The sequence below is a fragment of the Empidonax traillii genome, unplaced genomic scaffold (assembly GCF_003031625.1).
Source record: "Empidonax traillii isolate 1590-97213 ecotype Southwest subspecies unplaced genomic scaffold, ASM303162v1 scaffold599:size391633, whole genome shotgun sequence".
Lineage (NCBI taxonomy): Eukaryota > Metazoa > Chordata > Aves > Passeriformes > Tyrannidae > Empidonax > Empidonax traillii.
Window position 1 is genome coordinate 281,495 of NW_020955792.1, and position 13,083 is coordinate 294,577.

The following is a 13,083-nucleotide window of genomic DNA, read 5'->3' on the forward strand; positions in this document are numbered from 1 at the left end:
AGAAAAAAAGAATGATTTACAATGTATAATTATTGAGAAATGTTTTTAATTGATCATATTTCGGGAAAGATTTAAATTTATCTGCTGCACTAAAATTGCAGGCAGCTGGGTTTACATCCAGCAGCAAGTAGGTAGTTGATACTGAAAAGATGGTCACGCGTGTCTGGTTGAGTATTTTCTCAAGAGGAGTTAGAATATATTTCTTGTCTGGTTGTCCAGTTTTCTACAATGCTTTGTGGTTCAAAACAAAGAGGGGGGAACAAGAGTGTAAACTACTTTTAGCTGAGCAGACAGGTATGTGGGGCTCCCATGTGAGCCATGCAATTAAGCATGCAGCAGAGATGAGCTTCTCAGCCTTGGGAGAACTCCCTTTGCCAAAGAACTCTCAAATATACTGGTAAGAAGACCCAGACTCTCCTGGATTTATATCTCAGGGGTCTGACCCTGAGATACCCATGGGATACCCATGTTATTTGGCTTCAGTTTGGTGTTGCTTGAGGTGTCCAAAGTGGCTGAGAAGAGCCAAAATTGAGGCAAGATAGTCATCTGCTGAGCACCAGCTGTCCCACGTGTTCCACTGGCATGCTGACTCATCCCAGGCTCCCAACAGTGCTTTAGAGACAACTTCTCTTTCTCCCACGTAGTCCGAGACTCTTTGTTCATGCCTTTTTCTCCCAAAGTTCCTCCTTTATTCATGATATCTCTCAAATCCCGTGGGATCCTCCAAATTTTGGTTGTGCAGACCTTAACCAGGTGCTGGAGCCTTCCCATCAAACCCCCCTTTTTGTATAGATCTGCTTTGAAAAGGTACCTGACACAACTGGATATTGCCTCCTCACAGCTGTAGCGAGTTGCTGAGAGCTGGAAGGCAGTTTAGTAGCTGCAAATATAACTTGTGAAAACTTGCTGTCTCTAATGCTGCAGTGAATCAAGTTGCTCTACAGCTCAGAATGTTTTATAGCTCAGCATAAATTCAGGGAACTGAATTGTGGGAAGGGATAATAACGTTGTGTTCTGAGGTCCAGAAGAACATTAATTATCTTAAATAAATGTATCTTTTCTGTTATTTATGCGCTCGTGGAATGACCAAATCAAAACTAATTATTTTTTTTTTAATATATAATTGTTCTACAGGATCCTTCAAACCAAAAATGTGGAAGAAAGAAAACAGTGTCCTTCAGCAGCATGCCATCAGAGAAGAAAATAAGCAGCGCCAGCGACTGTATCAGCTTTATGCAGGCTGGGTGTGAACTGAAGAAAGTTCGTCCAAATTCCCGGATTTATAACCGTTTTTTTACTCTGGATCCTGACCTGCAGGCTCTTCGTTGGGAGCCTTCCAAGAAGGATCTTGACAAAGCCAAGCTTGATATTTCTGCTATAAAAGAAATCAGACTAGGGAAGAACACAGAAACGTTTAGGAATAATGGACTTGCAGATCAGATTTCTGAGGACTGTGCACTGTCGGTCATTCATGGCGAGAACTACGAGTCCCTTGACTTGGTTGCCAATTCAGCTGATGTGGCCAATATTTGGGTATCAGGATTAAGGTACTTGGTTTCTCGTAGCAAACAACCCCTGGACTTGATGGAAGGCAGCCACGATACCCCACGGTTTGCCTGGCTAAAAACTGTATTTGATGCAGCAGATGTTGATGGCAATGGCATAATGTTAGAAGATACGTCTGTGGAGCTAATAAAGAAGCTTAACCCCACCTTAAAGGAATCAAAGATTAGGTTAAAATTTAAGGAAATTCAGAAGAGCAAAGAGAAACTAACAACACGAGTAACGAGAGAGGAATTTTGCGAAGCATTCAGTGAACTTTGCACAAGACCTGAAGTGTATTTTTTACTTGTGCAGATATCCAAAAACAAAGAGTACCTGGATGCCAATGACCTCATGCTGTTTTTAGAGGCTGAGCAAGGAGTGACCCACATAACAGAAGAAATGTGTCTAGATATAATACGTAGGTATGAGCTTTCTGAAGAAGGGCGGTTGAAAGGTTTCCTTGCAATTGACGGATTTACCCAATACTTGTTGTCCCCAGAATGTGATATTTTTGACCCAGAGCACAAAAAAATTGTCCAAGACATGACACAGCCTTTGTCACATTACTACATCAATGCATCCCACAATACATATCTAATAGAAGACCAGCTCAGAGGGCCAGCTGATATCAATGGTTATGTCAGGGCTTTAAAGATGAGCTGTCGGAGTATTGAACTAGACGTCTGTGACGGCCCAGATAATGAACCCATTATTTGTAACCGCCACAACATGACATCTCCGCTTGCCTTTCGAAATGTTATCGAGGTAATAAACAAATTGGCCTTCTTTGCTTCAGAGTACCCGCTTATTCTCTGCCTGGGGAACCACTGCTCTGTGCAGCAGCAGAAGGTAATGGTACAACACATGAAGAGAATCTTTGGAAACAAACTGTACACAGAGGCACCTTTGTCCTCAGAAGTCTACCTCCCATCACCTGAGAAACTGAAAATGAAGATCATCGTGAAGGGGAAGAAACTACCCTGTGACCAGGATATATTAGAAGGAGAAGTCACAGATGAAGATGAGGAGGCTGAAATATCCCGAAGACTGTCAGAGGACTTCTCAAGGGAACCAAAGCTGATCTGGCTCTGCAGGGAATTGTCTGACTTGGTGTCCCTATGCAAATCTGTCCAATACAAAGACTTTGAGACATCCATGAAATTTCAGAATTATTGGGAAATGTGCTCCTTCAGTGAGGCAGAAGCCAGTCGGATTGCAAATGAATACCCTGAAGATTTTGTCAACTACAACAAAAAGTTTCTGTCCAGGGTGTACCCGAGTGCTATGAGGATAGACTCCAGTAACCTAAATCCTCAAGATTTTTGGAATTGTGGTTGCCAGATAGTGGCAATGAACTACCAGACCCCGGGGCCCATGATGGACCTACACACTGGGTGGTTCCTACAGAATGGGGGATGCGGGTACGTTCTCAGGCCTTCAGTGATGCGTGATGAAGTGTCTTACTTCAGTGCAAATACCAAGGGTATTGTGCCAGGGGTCTCTCCTCAGGTCCTACATGTCAAAATAATCAGTGGTCAGAATTTTCCAAAGCCCAAGGGTGCATGTGCAAAAGGGGATGTCATAGACCCCTACGTCTGCATAGAAATACACGGGATTCCTGCAGACTGCACCGAACAAAGAACTAAAACCGTTCAGCAAAACAGCGATAACCCCATTTTTGATGAAAGCTTTGAGTTCCAGATCAATCTACCGGAGCTGGCCATGATCCGCTTTGTTGTTTTGGATGATGACTACATTGGGGATGAGTTCATAGGACAGTACACCATCCCTCTGGAGTGCTTGCAGCCTGGATACAGGCACATACCCCTGCGGTCTTTTGTTGGTGATATCATGGAGCACGTCACCCTCTTTGTTCACATTGCCATAACCAACCGAAGTGGAGGCGGGAAGGCGCAGAAGCGCAGCCTCTCGGTGAGGATAGGCAAGAAAGCGAGGGAGTACACCATGCTGAGGAACACTGGTCTCAAGACTATTGATGACATCTTTAAGCTGGCAGTGCATCCACTGCGAGAGGCCACTGACATGAGAGAAAATATGCAGGTATGACGCTTGCATTGTGCGTGTTGGGGTGTCCTGAATGTGGAAGTGAAGATCCTGGTGTGAGCTGCTCCTAGGACAAGCTTGCTGAAGCTGGTGAAGCTTCAGACCCACAGCTGCTGTCAGTCTTTAGGTGGACGTTGGAAAGCTGATAGTTACAGCTGTTAATTAACAAGCAAAGGTAGGATTAGGCAGAAACATTTTAAAAATCAGTATGTGCTCCCCAAACATATGCTTTACTTGTTGTTTTTTTCCTGAGAAAGCCAAACTGAGGGTACACTTGTGTCCCCCCACCTCAGGTCTCAAGTACTTCATTTCCTTGTTGGTTCTAGAAAACGTCAGCAAGCTTTTGTTTTGCTAGCTGTGTGAGGGTTATGCTCTTAGTTTTCTTTGGGTGAGTATAAGAAACAGTCAGTGGATGGTGTCACTGAGGTCTTGTCTACACCAAAGAAACCCACTGTGCAAAGAGCAGCATGTTTTTCCGAGTGTGCGTTGCCACTGTTTGCCCGAGGGCTGCAGATGTTCGACACAGGCACTGAATGCCACTCGAATTGCAGTTTCCTCCCTGCTAAATAGCTGTGCTGTCTTGGCTGGCTGAGTGCCAGCACAGGCACCACTGCCGTGTCTGGGCTCGGAGGGTCTCCTGGCACCCTGTCCCCCCGCCTGTGCTACTCTGTGCAGCAGAGCCTGCTGTGGCTGGCAGCATCAGAGCCCAGGTGCACAGCACTGTCCAACTGCTCGGGTGAGACCTTCATGGCTGGCACGAGGTGAAGTGGCAGCGAGGCCGAACAAGAACCCGTTTGCCCAGTGCTCTCTGCCATGGTGGGGGCGACTCTGCGGGTTAATTAAGGGGCAGCTCAATTCAGAGCTTCAGGCACTGCCTAGGAACAAAACTGAGTGGTGTTAAACGATGAGTTTTCCTCAATAAATAGCTGAAATCAGCTGTAACTATCTCCTTGGTAAAGATACAGAAACAATTCATTTTTCTTGAAAACAGGAGAAAAACGCATAGCACTTCATTGACCCCACTTTTCTGGACGGAGTCTAAAGCAAATGAAATGTTGACAGCTGGAAATGTTTACAAAATGACATAAGTTTTAAATCACTCTCAAAGGAATAGTCTCAGCATATTTTTAAGAATGGGAAACTCTTCCCAGCCTTTTCTTTCTTTCAGGCCTTGAAAGTAACTAGTTTGAACTGCTGACTCCACCTTCTGTCTGGGTCAGGCACTATATGTGAACTTTATATAGTTCCTTTATATGTGAAAAAACTCAGACTCTGACTCAGAAACAGCATTAATGTGCCTTCCAAGCAAAACTTCAGTAAAAAATCTTGCTCTAGGGAGTGCTGTGTAAAGACACAGTTTTATATTTAACTGCAAGCTAATGTATTTGATCTGTGAGAAAAGCACTGTCTGATGTGTTTTTTTTCCACAAGATGTGGGAGGAACATTTGCAAGGTATGGGATGTTATAATACTTTTACTCGGGGTTTTGTGCATCTTGGTCACCCCTTATATGACTCAGGAAGGTAAGTGATGGGTGCATGTCAGCTGTACATCCTCTGACTTGATAAATAAATAAATCCTGGCATGTTAGTTTGGTTTGACCTGTATATTCAGTATTGATTTTCTTACATGTGACCTATGAAGGGGAAAGAGTGTTTGTGTTTCTTTATGATGTGGTAATGCAAGGCTGAAAACCAAGTGGGTTTTTCTTTCTTGCCTTTCCCATGGGAAATACAAGGTCTGTCAGACTTGTTCTTGCTGGAGGATAATAATGATGGGAGAATAAGTGATTACAGCATCAAAAGCAATTGGACTCTAAGCAGTGGGGAAGAGAAATAGCATTTTAGGCTGAATTTAATATGCTGGGGACCAGAGCTTGCCCCTGTTAGGACTGGATTTGCAATGCAAAGTAGCTGAAGAGCTGACAGTTGGGATGCCTGGGTCTGGGGGAGAGCTGGAGCTGGCAGTACGCTTGGGGACAGAGAATGGGGCTAGCAGGGGATTCCTGTGTGGGGTGGCATCTCATGGTCCATGGGAGCCCCAGGGGCAGTGGGATAGCCCTGCCCTGCATCAGAGGGGAGCAGCGGGCAAGGGCTGACAAGGCACTGGTGGGCAGGGGGGATGGAGTGGCAAGCAGAACATGTGCTGAGGCGTTTCTTTTCCTTCCGCCAGAATGCCATGGTGTCTGTGAAGGAGCTGTGCGGGCTGCCGCCCATCGCGAGCCTGAAGCAGTGCATCCTCACCCTGTCCTCCCGGCTCGTGAGCAGCGACAACTTGCCCTCCGTCACGCTCTGCATGAAGGACACCTTTCCTTACCTGGAGCCTCTGGGGACCGTGCCGGATGTGCAGAAAAAGGTCCTGGCAGCGTATGACCTGGTAGGCACTTCCCTCTGCTCCCTCTGTGTTTCCCCGCTGTTGTGGGTGTGGCAGGCTACGCTCACTGGCTTTCACGTGCCCAAATGTTTCAGTTAAATGAACAAGGCTCTTCAGGCTGTGCAAAATTGTCCTTCAATCACTACAATGCCACTCTGGGCTTTTTGTTGCTGTTTCCTTTTTTAAACACGGTAGTGGCTAGCACAGGTTGGCACTTGAAGAGGACTTTGTTTACAAAACTAGGGCAATTCAGCTTGTACTGGTGATTGTTAGTCCTTGTCCTTGAGAAGCGGCAAGATTTGTGCACTGCCCTCGGCTTGCCTCCCTGCAGGAGAGGACAAGGCCATTAGACAGGGAGCTGCAGCATGGGAGTTCCCAGGCAAAGCCGAGCTGTGCCCTTCCCAACACTTTCCATCAGCACTGTCAAGTACTGCCCGTGTCCCCGTCAGACCAAGTGCTGCTCTTGGGGAGGGCACGGCAAAGTTGCAAGGGAAGTTTAAAAACGCCTGTTTTCTGGCATGGGGAGGGAGAGGCCAATATGGTGCAGGAGTACTTTATGCAGATGCAGAGACACAAACTGGAATCGTTCCAGGTGAGTGCCGCCGCTCGTTGTATGACATATGTCACTTCTGTGGGTGACTGAGCAACAGCTGTGCGTGACTCCCAGCAGCAGAAGTTGCTGTCACGTGGTGCCTCTCGGGCCACGACACTGCCCCCTCGCTCCCCATCCTCTGTAGATGGTCTGCACAACTGCTAGCAAGCTGCATAGTTTTGCAAAGCCTGACAAGTATTGCACTGTGGCAGCCAAGACGAAATCACGACTCTTGTTCAGTGCACAGCAGTTATTTCTGCAGCTTGTGTTATTTCTGAAGTGTGTGTTCATAAGGAATAAAATGGTCAATAACGTTGGGGAAATCAAATTGCTTCCAGAGAACCTGAAGTGTTGTGAAGAGCGATCACAGCTTTGACCAGCTATTCAATGTGCCAGATCTTACCTCCTTTTCATCTCATTTTTTTACCATTATAACACACTTTTCAAGGGAAAATCAGCTTGCGTTGAGGAGGGAGACACTGATGTTGATTAAAACAGAAATACTAAAAATACCCTGAAATAACCCTTGGATTCCTTCCAGAGTAGTTTATATTACTTGAAAGTGATTAAGTTATGGTAATAAAATACCAGCTGTAACAAGACCAGAACGAGGATTTGCAAATCCAGTTGATTGCCTTATTTTAGATTGAATTTTTTGGGGGTAGATTTGTTACATGGTGTGATGTCTTTCTGAAAGAGCAAATACCACATAAATAAGAGATTTTTCTGTCTTTAGAGGCCTGCTTAATGGAGTCTTACCAAAATGAATGTGTCATCTCTTATCTTTGTAATTATATACTGAAGAGTACACATGGGAGGTTTCAAGGCCTCCTTGTGCTTTGGAAACAGTTTTTCAATTTATATAGGTGAAAGGCCTCTTTGGGATGTAGACAAGAACACTTGTATAAGTGTTTTAAATAATGTTTGTTCTCACATTTGTCTCTGATGGGGGAAGATGTAACTTGAATGTCAAGAGACTGTGCAAACACTGTAAAATCAGCGAAAGAGAAGGGAGTTCTGCCTTGCCTGTGTAAGGATCGATGTGAGTTATAATTCTGGTAATGCCAACACGATACTTTGTTTTTACCGCCTTTGTCTGGCTGCAACTGCCTCCTACTTTGCTAAAGCTGTTTGCTTCTGAAAAAGCCAAAGCCAGATTTAATAGATGTTTTTGCTATGTTTTGGATATTTGCCTTTTGAGACAATGGCAGAGCCAGAATATTGAAATCTACTTAGTCTTTTCTGTGTTTAAAAAAAAAGACTCTGTCTCTGGATATTTGAAATCACAGTGTGGGGAGGAGTTTGCAGTTTCCGTGTTGATAAGGGGCTCCTTCTTCCTATGTAACGACTTGGTGTAATCCAGGGTGCATTTCTTTTTAATATTTATGTTTTTTGTGCGAATGAGAGCACAAGGAGATGTTGGTGGAAAGCAATATAAAATATTTTAGGTTATTTATTTATATTCAAGATACATTATGGTTCAGCCTTTTATTTTGTTGATAAATATAGCTTCAAGGAACTGGATCCACAAGTGCTTGCTGCATGTCTTTAATTCCTCAGAAATGTCTTTTCACTTCAAAGCACTTTTTGAATGAATAGGCCTAAGAGGATTTTTAAATAAAATAAAATCTGTTTACGTTGGCCTGTCTCTTGTATGAACAGGCTATACTTCTTAATTCCTTTTACAGTAAAATGGGAAAAAGTTTGACCCTAAATCTCATGGTGGGAGTCTGTGGTTTTGTGTCTGCCTCACTCGCTGGGCTCCACAGCACAGAGAGCTTGAGTGCTGTGCAAACCCATCCTCACCACCTCTGAAAACAATACAGATGTCCCATTCTTTCAAAGCTCTGCTTTGAAAATAATTTCTGATAAAAACAGGCCTAATGTGTTAGAATCTTTTCCCCTTAGAGAAAATTGCCAGCTGAACTTACCTTTTTCTTTTTTTTTTTTTTCTTTTTTTTTTTTTTTCCACGGCAAGCATAGACTCTGCCTGTGTGTTTAATGGGGCATAAACAGGGCTGATGGTCCAGGGAAATGGAGGTGCAAATGCTCGGAGACCTGCCACAATGATCTGGAAAACAATTAACTGTCTGTTCCCTCCTGCTCAGCCTTTGTCAGCAGTCAGGATAGACAAAGACTTGTTTGTGCAGTTTGTTTGTTTTTTCTTGGGCAATTAATTTTACCATTGTGGGCTGCATTAAATATTTTCTGTTGAGAGAGGCCTTATTAGAATAAAATTTAATGTGCTTTGTTTAAGGAACCAGAATGATTTTTCAGGACTCCATTTGTCTCCTTTTATGGATGCACTGCAGTGGTTTAGTGGAACTCTACTGTTGCCATGTCTCACGTAGGAAGAGGCTTCATTGATGGTACTGGGTTGTGTGGGAGTGTCTGCAGAGGAGAGAAGGGAATAGGATTTGCCAGACCCGAGAAAATAGGGTGGACTGATAACAGTACACAGAAAACATTTTTGAAAAGTGTGTCAATGACCAGAAATACAGTTCAGAATGGTTTATTTTGACTTACAGCTTTGGTTGATACCACACATGAAGTGTGATGACTGGACTCCGGTCACGCTGTTGTTGGTTCCCACACACACATCCTAGGATAATGTACTGTGTCGCTTAGAATTGTTCTTCAGGGCTTTCCTTTCCCACAGGGAAGGGCTCTCCCTCTGCCCCTTGTCAGTGGTCACTCAGGTGGGCAGCATGTACGGTGTGCTTCACAACCTGTCAAATCAATGCTGCCGTTCAGTGATCACACCTAAAAAAGGAGATACTCCATGTGAAGAGAGGGGATGGGGCCCAGCTGGACCTGACAGATGGTTGAATTATTCATTGCTAACAGTTACCCTGTGAAGTTAGGATTTTTTTTTGGTTGAGAATTGTTTGGAAACAGATTGTGATTTCTGTGTCTGCACGATATATTCATGTGCAGATGCAAGCATGCATGAGCTCAGGAACACTTGAGCACTTTGCTTTTCAGTTATTGGTTCAGCATTGTTTTTCCTCCAAGATCAAATGATTGAATCATTTGAAAATCAAAAGCAATGAACAAGTGATAATAAATTTTCTTGGTTTTACCCAGCCTCCCTGCTCATGTGCAGACAGAAATTTTCCTAGAAAATTAAAATAACACATTCAAGGATCTTTACAAGTTTTCAAGTCATAAATAACAAGAAATGTAAAAAAAGTTGAACAATGAGGCTATTTGTTATATAAACTGCCATTGACATTAATGTTTTTCTTTGCATTCAAGCCTCTTTACTGGAACTGATCTTGCTCTGTTGGAGCAGACAGTTATGGAAGGACAGGGTGTCTGCAGGTGCTATTGGGAGGTGGTAAGGGAGTTAAGAATGTTTTAGCCAACATGGGGCTGGATTGGGGATTTTTGAGAAGAGAGGAAATACCTGTGATGCTGCTGGGAAATAAGTCAATGTGTTTAAGGGCAGTGTTTTTGTTGACAGGGGTATCAGTCCAAGCATGTTCACAGAAGTCTGCTCAGATGTGTGTGCAGAGGAGCTGCTCTTTGTCTGCTGTTCTTCTCATATTCAGTTTTTTGGGTTCCTTTGTCTTGATGCAGGCGTGAAAGCTCTTTATTCCCAAGGAGAAAGTCCTTTTTCTCAGATTATGTAAATGCAAAATGACTAAATGGATTTTTGTGAGCATTTCCACTGAAATTCATACCTCAGCTGGGACAGAGTCATCCCCAAAGGAACATTTTTCACAATTCTCTAAGCAGCTGAAGACAGGGATATTGCAGAGCAGAGCATCCACTGCCAGGGAAGTGTCATAAGGCACTGACGTCAAACACAGTCCAGTACATGGACATTGTCTTGCATTTTTATTTATTTTAAAGAGTTTTCCGTCCAAAATTGGACATAAACTGGGAAAGGCTGTTTTCTTTTTCCATTTCTTATTAAGGAAAATCTTGTTTCTTTCTGCCCTTCTTATAATACTCTCTCTTATTTACCCACCACTCTCACAGTTTCTCTCTGATAGCCCAGGTCCCTTAGTTGTTTCTAAAACTGTTCCTCCATTGCTCCTGTTGCTCTGCAGAGGGCTGGTCTTCATGCACAGGACACATCCTGCGATGCCCTGACTCTGTATTTCCCCAGAAATATTCGGAACTGAAAACACGAAATTGTAACTTCAGGTGAATTTTATTCAGTTCCTTCTGCAGTTTGTGTCAGTAAGGTACTTCAGGCGTTTCCAGCTCATGTTACTGTCCTTGACAGCTGGTCCTCATACTGGGCTGTTGCAGGAAAAAGGCTCAGATACAGAAATCTGGCTTGAAATATATTGGGACAGAGACAAAGTGGGGGACAGACTGGTGGACAGCGTTCCTTCCCACGTCCTGGCACCACACGCACATCCTTCTTTTTTTTTCACAAAACTTGCTGGCACACGATTGATTGCTTGGATGTCTCTTGTCCCAAATGTATGCAAGAAATGCTAAAGGGAATCCAATTCAAATTTTCATGAGCTCAATTTGCTCTTCAGCTGTTTTTTTAATTGGTTTTATTTTCATAACCTTTTTTATTTTTGATTGATGGCTTTGGTTTAGGTTTTGTTTTTTTGTTTTTGTGATTGGTTGTTTAGTGCTTTTTTTATAGCAATAGAGGCACAATTTAGTACCCCTTACCCAGGAAAAATTCTACTTCTCAGTGAAAGGCATTAGGAGACTGGGACAATGGCCAGGAGCAGACACCTAAGGGAAGGCAACTTTCTAGTTTGATGTTCAATCAGTTTCTGTTCTCAACTTTGGAATATTTATGAGAGGATTCCTTAAAATGTCCCTTTTGTATCATTTATCTTACCAGCAGGAGCAGTGCTTTAATTTGCCACCATGAGATTTTCCTGTCTTTTTTTGCCTTTTTTGGTGAGACTCTGCTGTGTTAATTTCCTCTCTCCCTTCCAGTTTGTAGAATAGTTTGTAATGAAAAGAAGAAATTGGTCTTTAGCATAGGAGTTCATTAAAATAAAAAGAAAGAACGTTTTTGTTCAGTTTATACTGATCCTATGATTAAACTGCCTTTAATACAGGTAATAAATAACCTTGTTAATTTGATGTAATATGATGCCCTCAGCATTAAGATATATTAAATTTCATTTAAATTTTTCGTAGCTTTGTAATTAACACTTAACAGAAGTGACGAAATAAAGCATTGTTCTGTGCATGAAGCAATGGGATTTTAAATTTGATATTCCATGCTATATTTAAGCACTGAAGTGAGACAGGTCAGTTATATTTTCAGCCTGTGGTCTGTTCTACTTTCTAGGTCTGATATACTGGATAAAGAGAGAGCTCCTGGGTTTGTGGCAGCTCTTGCTTCCTGTGCTTTTGTGAGAATCAAGCATGAGTGTAACGGTGCTTCAGGTAGATGGAGATGAATCAAGTTTTATGCTTCTTGCTTTCAGCATTGCATAGTAATATTTAAATTCAATTAAATTAAATTTTTCAGAAAAAAACTAACCTATGTAGAAGAGGCTTTGTATTCTTCATTCTCATTAGTTTATTAAACGTGACATGTAGTTCTGGGACTCGTGCCATGTGCATCCTTTGTCAGTCTGAACAGCCCCTTATTCACTTCTTGTTGTGAGAGTGTTTCTGGTGCTGGAGCTTCTCCACGAGGGTTGGCACCTCCAGGACCCTCAAAAATCTTTGTGTCTATGGAAACATGGCGTGTCCTCCCTGCAAGTCTCAGCCCTTGGGATGCAGGGCCCAGTACTGAAATGAGCAGGATCCCAAAAGATGGCAAGGTATGTAGTGGTTTCTCCCACTCAGTCTTCTTCCCTTCTGCTTACGCTTATGGGTATCAACTGTTGGTCAGCAAGGTGGCTTTTCCCTATAGTATAGGGACTGAATTATTATACCTATATCATCAGATATATTATTGAACACAATTACTGAATATTATACCTGCGTGATCATATTTTGTGTGCTTTCACTCTTATTTTTGTTCAGTTTTTCACCCCTGTGGTTACATTAAGCACCTCACTCTGTAAAGTTTATCACCTTTCTGACATGGGAAATGCAAGTTGTCCTAAGCAATCCCGCCAGCTTCAGCAGCTGTTAAAAATTTCTTCACGGAGTTCCAATGGACCCAGATAACCAGCATCCATCCTCTAAAGGTTGCTTTTCAATATATGGAGGTCAGTCCCTTGAAGCTTAGTGTTCAGGAGTTAACACACTCTGGTGGAACACAAGTTTCCTGAGGGAGCAGGACATCTCTCTCTCTCCCTGTGAGAGTCACTCACAGAAGTGAGTGGCATTAAACAGCAGCCTGATGGGCTCTGGCCAGATGGCTGGGGCTTACACAGCTGCCTGCAGTGCTCAGTGCGGGTCTGAGCAGAGTAAAAGTGCATGGAAATTCGTGTTGCAAACGTCAGAAAGCTTAGTCTCCGCTTTTGAGGCATGTTGGGGGGTTTTGAAACATTACTGGCAAAGCTGGGCTTGAAAGTCTCAGGCTGTCCTGTGATTTATGGAGTTACCTTCTCAGCAGAAAG

At 43.2% G+C, this 13,083-nt stretch overlaps 1 protein-coding gene across 1 annotated transcript in view; it reads left to right on the forward strand.

The window, feature by feature from the left end:
* Positions 1-13,083, forward strand: part of PLCL1 (phospholipase C like 1 (inactive)) — a 189,684-nt gene that overhangs the window by 145,235 nt on the left and 31,366 nt on the right. Inside the window, exons 2-3 of the mRNA XM_027898479.1 lie at positions 1,135-3,606; positions 5,782-5,985. Of these exons, the coding sequence (XP_027754280.1) occupies positions 1,135-3,606; positions 5,782-5,985 (2,676 nt within the window). The remainder of the gene's footprint in view (positions 1-1,134; positions 3,607-5,781; positions 5,986-13,083) is intronic.